Raw genomic sequence first — 7,199 nt, 5'->3', positions numbered from 1 at the left:
TGCCTGTTCAGGTGTATGTGGCTGGCACCTTAGCCACTTGAGCCACAGGCAGCAAGCCAAGGTGATGTGTTTTTTCATGAGACCTTCTCCCTGGGATATATGAAATGTGAAGAGGTTGTGTAATATATGTGTTGTATTATCCATGTCTGACCATCCAAGATCAGTCATCACTGGAGGGTTGTTAATGACATTTACTTATAACTGTGATGTCAGCTTGTCAACTCAGAATACAGTTCCCAGTTTCCAGTGTACAACTTCTGCCAGTTGCCAACATGCTATCTCTAAGGAACATAGAGTTATAAATTTAGCCATACTTAAAATAGAAGATGCTTGGCTGTGTAGATAAGGAGGAAGTATTTCAATAAAAGTAATATGTTTATGCTATTCTGTAGGCGAAATGAGGACATATATACATAGTGACCCAAAGCTGTTTTCTTAGGGTGCATCCTTTGTTTTTCTGGTTTTGGTCTTTTCATCCTAGGATGGCATTAGCTCTGTGTCTGCAGGTGCTGTGCAGCCTGTGTGGCTGGCTCTCGCTCTATATTTCTTTCTGCCGCCTGAATAAGCACCGAAGCTATGAGTGGAGCTGCCGCCTGGTTACTTTCACCCATGGAGTGCTCTCTATAGGCCTCTCAGCTTACATTGGCTTCATTGATGGCCCATGGCCTTTTACCCACCCAGGTAGGTAGGGGATCATAGGGGATTTTCTCTTAGGGGTTTATGATTTGAGGGTAGTCTTGGATGGAATTTTTAAACAGTTTGTACAATATCGAAGAATAATTCCCATTATAATTTGTATTGGCGTCTTATTCTTCATTGTTAACTCTGATATTGTATATGTCACCTGTTTTTTTTTTTTTCTAACTACTTTTAAAACGTCCTTTTTGTTTGCTTGTTTGTTTTTGAGACAGGGTCCTGCTCTGTCACATGTGCTAGAGCAGTGGTGTTGTCATAGCTCACTGTGACCTCAAATTCCTGGGCTCAAGCAAACCTCCAGCCCCAGCATCCTAAGTAGCTGGGAAACTACAAGCATGTGCCACTACACTTGGCTAATTTTTCTATTTTTTATAGAGATGGAGTCTTACTGTGTTGCTCAGGCTAGTCTTGAGTTCCTGGCTTCAAGCAATCTTCCCATCTCAGCCTCCCAAAGCACTATGATTATAGGCATAAGCCACCATCCTCAGCCCTAAAGCAAATTTTAAACTGCTTGTTACTATTTATTCAATCAGCAATGTATAAAACATAAAGCCAATATCAACATCTTCCACTACCAACCCAAACACAAATAGAACTGTATTTCATTTTATTATTTTTATTTTTATTTTTTGAGACAGAGTCTCACTTTGTTGCCCCTGGTAGAGTGCCCTGGTGTCATAGCTCACAGCAACCTCAAACTCTTGGGCTCAGACAATCCCCTTGCCTCAGTCTCCCAGGTAGCTGGGACTACAGGCACCTGCCACAACATCCGACTAGTTTTAGAGATGGGGGTCTTACTGTTGCTCAAGCTGGTCTTGAACTCCTGAGCTCAAGCAATACACCTGTTTTAGCCTCCCAGAGTGCTAGGATTACAGGTGTGAGCCACCTCACCTGGCTAGAACTGTATTTTACATACTTTTTGGTAAATATGTAATTTATGCTCGGTCGTAATTCAAAGGACATCATCTTTCCACGTCTATGTAAAAAGGATAAGGACTTTTTTTGTCCTTTTTAATTATTCCATAGTATTGTGTTTTATGCATTTACTATCACTGATTTAACCAGTGCCTCATCTGGGGTAACTACATTAATTTTTAAATGACTAGATGATGTAAGTATTACTTCCTTGAGTATATAAAAATTGCATCCTCTGGGTACAAATGTTGGCTGACCCTGCCATATTGAAATACTACAGATTGGGTGGCCTTAACAACAGAAATTAGTTTTTTTCACAATTCTGGAGGTTAGAAGCCCAGATGGAGAAGGTATTGGAATGTTTGATTCCTTCTGAGGCCTCTCTCCTTGGCTTACAGATGGCCACCCTCACTCTGTGTCCTCATGGTCACTCTCTCTGTGTGTATCTATGTCCTAATGTCTTCATTGGATTAGAGCCCACCCTAATGATCCTATTTTAACTTAATTACCTCTTTATTATAGCCCCTTTTCCCAAATATAGTCACTTTCTGAGGTACTTGGGTTTAGGGTTTCATGATATTAATTTCGGGGGAGGAGAACACAGTTTATCTCATAACTTCCCCTAGATCCTTTTTATAAAAAAACTTCCCTAGATTTACATATTGAGCTTTGGGTTTTCCTCAAAACTGTCAAACTGAGATGAATGCAACTCTTTGGCTTTGTGTTATATCTGAAGGTTCTTCATCGTTTCAAACATAGCAGGTCCTTGTCACCTATGTTCTTGGACATGGAAACACACTAACTTTTGGGGTTCTTTGCAGAGTCTACTTTCAGGATAGGTTAGTACCACCAAATCTCCCATTAAGCTAAGAAATTAATCTGATGTTCAGGACAGAATGACTCAAGACTCTGGAAACAAACAGACTTTTAGCTGGTTTAAAAAGCACATGCCTGCCGTTGTTTTTGTCTTCACTGATTCAATAAGATTTGAAAGACAACAATTTAGGGGCCCCACGCAAGGCAGCACAATACTCAGTCGCTCAATTTGCTTCTTTCCTGGTTTATTTCAGGCTCACCTAACACACCCCTCCAAGTTCACGTCCTGTGTCTCACCTTGGGCTACTTCATCTTCGACTTGGGATGGTGCGTCTACTTCCGGTCTGAGGGGGCCCTGATGCTGGCTCATCACACGCTGAGTATCTTAGGCATTATCATGGCACTGGTGCTTGGGGAGTCAGGCACAGAAGTCAATGCAGTCCTCTTTGGAAGCGAGATTACCAACCCCTTGCTACAGATGCGCTGGTTTCTCCGTGAAACAGGCCACTATCACAGTTTCACTGGAGATGTAGTAGACTTCCTCTTTGTGGCTCTGTTCACTGGAGTGAGGATTGGTGTGGGAGCTCACCTCCTTTTCTGTGAAATGATCTCACCCACACCCAAGTGGTTTGTGAAGGTTGGCGGAATAGCCATGTATGCGGTGTCTTGGTGTTTTATGTTTAACATCTGGCGCTTTGCATGGAAGAAAAGCATTAAGAAGTACCATGCTTGGAGAAGAAGGCTGAGTGAGGAACGGCAGCTAAAACATAATGGACATCTCAAGACTCACTAGCTAAGACTCGCTTCAGACAATGGGTTAAGTCAGCCTTGGGAACCAGGTTGGAAATTAGACTTATAACAAACTTAGGTTTCAAAAAAGGGCTAAATTTATTGATCAATTTGGTCAGTCTTCAAGTTGAGCATATATCAGTATTAAGACAGTAACTTCTATACTGACACACTTGTAGAAAGTGAGAATACTTAGTGGTAGTTGGGAATGAGAACTGGCATTTGTTTTCATGTGTAGTAACCCTGGGTCCTCTTGCCCTTGGGAGGTTTGATGTTCAGACAGCTGAGAAAGGAACTTGAAAAGGGTATTTCTTGTTCCTTCAGGAAATAACTCCTTCAACAACAACTTATTCCTGCTTTCTGTATAGTAATTTATATACGTTCACCCCATTTACTAATAATGAGAGACTTTCATGAAGAGCCGTGGCTTTGGCAAGGTCAGGGAATTGGGTCTGCTTAATTAAACAAAGGAGGATAGAAAGATGAGAATTCAAAGTATGGCAATGGTAGGGAGTTACTTACTGAACTTCCCTGTTGTACCTCTATTGGAGGTCCCCAAGACCAGGACTAAAAGACTCAGAGAACTCAGTGTATAGTCTTATTCATAGTTTTGATTTATTATAGTGAAAAGATACAAAGAAAAATCAGCAGAAGGAAAGAATACCTAGGACCAAGTCTAGGAGAAACCAGGCACAAGCTTCCAGAGTCCTCTCCCAGTGGAATTACTCAGGATGTGCTTGGTTCCGCTAGCAATAGTTCCTGACAATGTGTGAAATTGCTGTCTACCGGGGAAATAATTACAGATTTGGTGCCCAAGGTTTTTATTGGGGAAAGGTCATGTAGATAGCCTCTGAGGGGCACATACAAACATTAAGACTCTCAAAATGAAAGCATAAAACATACTGTTTGCACAGACAGTTTAGACCCAGTGAGCCAGTCTTATCTGTTAATGGCAGGAACTCTCCCAAAGTCTATATTCCCAGATGCCAGCTAAGGGCCACCCTTACAAGCAGGCCTTTCCAAAGATAGCAGTTCAGGCCTGCTATGTTAACTCTCTTATGCACAAAAACCATAGAGCTAGGGGTTTGGATTCCAGATAAATGAGGTGTGGGTAGATTTACTGAGTCCTGTTACACGGGTTCTGCCCTACCAGGAAAACTGTGCCAGTTCTCAGGGCTTTTGTGCATTAATCTCCTAGGCATTTGAGGCTATGACTAAATTCCATAGGGATTTACCATGTGGATTCCACTGGGTTTGAGATGGCAGTTCAGGTTTCAGCTCGGCTGTACATGCTGCAAACTAAAGCCAAAGACTTTTAAAGTGTGTACTGGCCTCAGGTTGATGGGGCTAATTTTTTTTTTTTCCATTTTCTTTTTCTTTTCATTTCAGATACATTCCCTTTTAGTTTTTCTTCTTTCTCTTAAGAAGGTGCCACTCCATGGTCAGACTAACATGACAAAGTCAGTCTTGGAAGGAAAAAAAATATTTTTTAGTGTGATAATCTCTAGTTCCATGTACAAGAAGCAAGAATAGACTCTTAGAATAAAGGGTTAAGAATCAAGAATTCCTGGGTTCTTGTACTTAATTTTGCTATTCACTTGCCAGATCATTGGGGGCAGGTTGTTTATTCTCTGCCTCAGTTTAAACCTATTGTGAATGAATGAAATACCTTGTTGTGTATTTCAAGGAGATACGGTGCAGCACTTTATCAATGGAGGTCTTTAGGGCTTGTGTGAAAAAAATGACTATTTATATATTTATTATTTATTTATTTTTACCATGTCATTTAGACCAATAGTGATTCATTAGCTTAGCTGGTGAGCAAGTGTATGGTGCTACTGAAGTCAAGGCTGAAGGCCAGTAGGAAAGAGTCAGGTCACTCTATGGTCACAGGTAATGCTAACCTAGTGAGTGGCCCTGAAAATGGATGTCCTTAGCTATGGAAACCAGGCCTGAGAGAGTCGTTGGAACTCTGTAAAGCCATTACTGTTAAGGAAAAAGCAACTTTAAAGGCCTGGGTCTTTAAAAATAGCTGTCATTTGGTTAAAAACTTTTTCTGGGCGTTGAAATAATCCAACAGCATCTCCACCTGTTTTTTTCCTGTGATCAGTATCCCTAAAATACTGATGAGCTTCTTTCCAACAAAATTGTCAAAGTAGGGTGCTGGGGAATGCTGATTTTAGCAAAAGCTTAGTAGAAAAGAGTGGCTTGGCGCGTGAGCTTAAAAAAAAAAAGCTGGCTCTTGAATTTTGGCACAGTGCAACCTGTTTCGTACCGGACAAATGAATAAGCTTAATGTGGTACCAATTCTTTTCTCCCTTACCCATCAGAAGTGAAGGAATTGCAGATCTTGCTGTTTTGGGACACTATTATGGGAATGCACATACTTTTTTTTTTTTTTAATAATGAGAAAACTGAATAATTGATAAAGGGAAGGGAATCCCTCATTTCAGTTTTTCTCGATAGCGTAACTCATAGCTATGAAGAAACACATGAGAGAAAAATATGAACTGAAGATGACTCAGCAGTTAAGATGCTGAGTCTTTACAGAGAAACGAAGGGCTAATTAACATGTGGTCTGTTCAGACAAAATGAAGTACTAATTTGCACTTGGATTACTATGTAATAATAACTAATGCTGTTAAAGAAGGATTTGTATTTCAATAAGATTTGTACTAAATTTTATAAAAGTAAAACAACTTTTTATAAATCCAGAGTCTGTCTTTATATCTTTATTGTGGTTTGTCAAGAGGTTAAGGAAAAAAAGCCTTCTGGCCTGTGGAATGTTGGCCCATATTCATACCTACCAGTGAAATATCTCTAATCTGCTATTTACCATCAGTATGTTGGGGGGGTAACAGCTGACATACAGATAATGGTTTGCAAAAAGAGAGGGAGAGAACTTAATTTTTTTTTGGTTCTGCCACCTGTTTGGGCAGTTGCCTTGATGACGATGTCAAACAAGTTGTCAGAGACACTATCTAAAGACAGGCCCACCCTGTCTTCAGGACTGGACTTCCAATGCTTAAAACAGTCTGGAATACATAGCTAGTACTTCATAAGCATGGATGAGAACATGAGAATGTTTTGAATAACCCTGCTGGAAAACTTCAAAGAGCATTGAGTCACCTTTCTAGGGAAAGGACTACTGACCCTGGGGAGGGAGTTCTACCATCACTGGCTCAGCTCTTCTGAAGGTACTCTATAGATTGAACCTTCAGAACAATTTAGATCCCAGTAGCTGTAAGGAGGCTTTTGGGGGATTTTAAAAAAATTACTGCTTTGGGGGTGACTATAGAGATTTTCATCATTTAAAAAAATTAGTTCTGAAATGAATAACCACTGGATTAATTCAATCCTTTGTTTACCATCTTCTAAAGCTTTCCCACAGCAAAATGCCCTCTTTGCTCACAGTTAGAACCTTGGGTCTGTTTAAGTTTGGAAGGATCTTCAAAACAGCTTGCCAAGAGGTTTTGTATGCAAGGAAGAGAAGGTGAATTAGGAAACTTTCCCAGTTTGTTTTTTTTCCTGAAGCTTAAGTATTGAGGCATTCTTGAAGGAACGAGGGGAACTAATTTTTGAGATGTATGATTTGATGAGTCATTGGGTCCAATTAACTTGATACTTAACACTGTAACATTACTAGAATTGGGGAAAATAAGGTATTTAGTACGTTTAAAAGAGGTTGACTAAATTTGGTGATAAGGTTACATTTTGATCATGGTATATAGATGACTAGACTTCGTTTCAGTTATGCAGACAACACAATTTAACTGGGATTCTTCAGCATAGAATCGTCATGCTAGGATACACCAGCAGGTGGCAATATGTCCTGATTTGATCATTAGGAAAGTGCCTTGGAACCCTAATCCGCTTCCATTCTTTCCAAAAATAAACATTACAGAATTAGCTGGCTGTGCCCTGAACTGAAAAAAATCAAGCAATAAAGAGTCATCTTTGGCCTCTGTTTATCTCCCCCCCCC

General features: G+C 40.2%; 1 protein-coding gene across 3 annotated transcripts in view; it reads left to right on the top strand.

The window, feature by feature from the left end:
* Nucleotides 1-3,792, top strand: part of TMEM136 (transmembrane protein 136) — a 5,710-nt gene extending 1,918 nt beyond the window's left edge. Inside the window, exons 1-3 of one of the 3 annotated variants that reach the window (XM_023517323.1) lie at nucleotides 423-681; nucleotides 2,682-2,754; nucleotides 3,112-3,220. In XM_023517323.1, coding sequence (XP_023373091.1) covers nucleotides 483-681; nucleotides 2,682-2,754; nucleotides 3,112-3,220 — 381 coding nt within the window. In that variant the 5' untranslated portion in view covers nucleotides 423-482. Of the gene's footprint in view, nucleotides 1-159; nucleotides 682-2,681 lie in introns of those variants that run through there. The other 2 variants (XM_003796805.3, XM_003796806.2) reach the window with 2 other exon arrangements.
* The last annotated feature ends 3,407 nt before the right edge of the window (nucleotides 3,793-7,199 follow it).

The sequence above is a fragment of the Otolemur garnettii genome, unplaced genomic scaffold (genome assembly GCF_000181295.1).
Source record: "Otolemur garnettii isolate 467f Iridium unplaced genomic scaffold, OtoGar3 scaffold00108, whole genome shotgun sequence".
Lineage (NCBI taxonomy): Eukaryota > Metazoa > Chordata > Mammalia > Primates > Galagidae > Otolemur > Otolemur garnettii.
The sequence above is the reverse complement of the archived record's forward strand: the minus strand, read 5'-3'. Positions and strand labels throughout refer to the sequence as shown.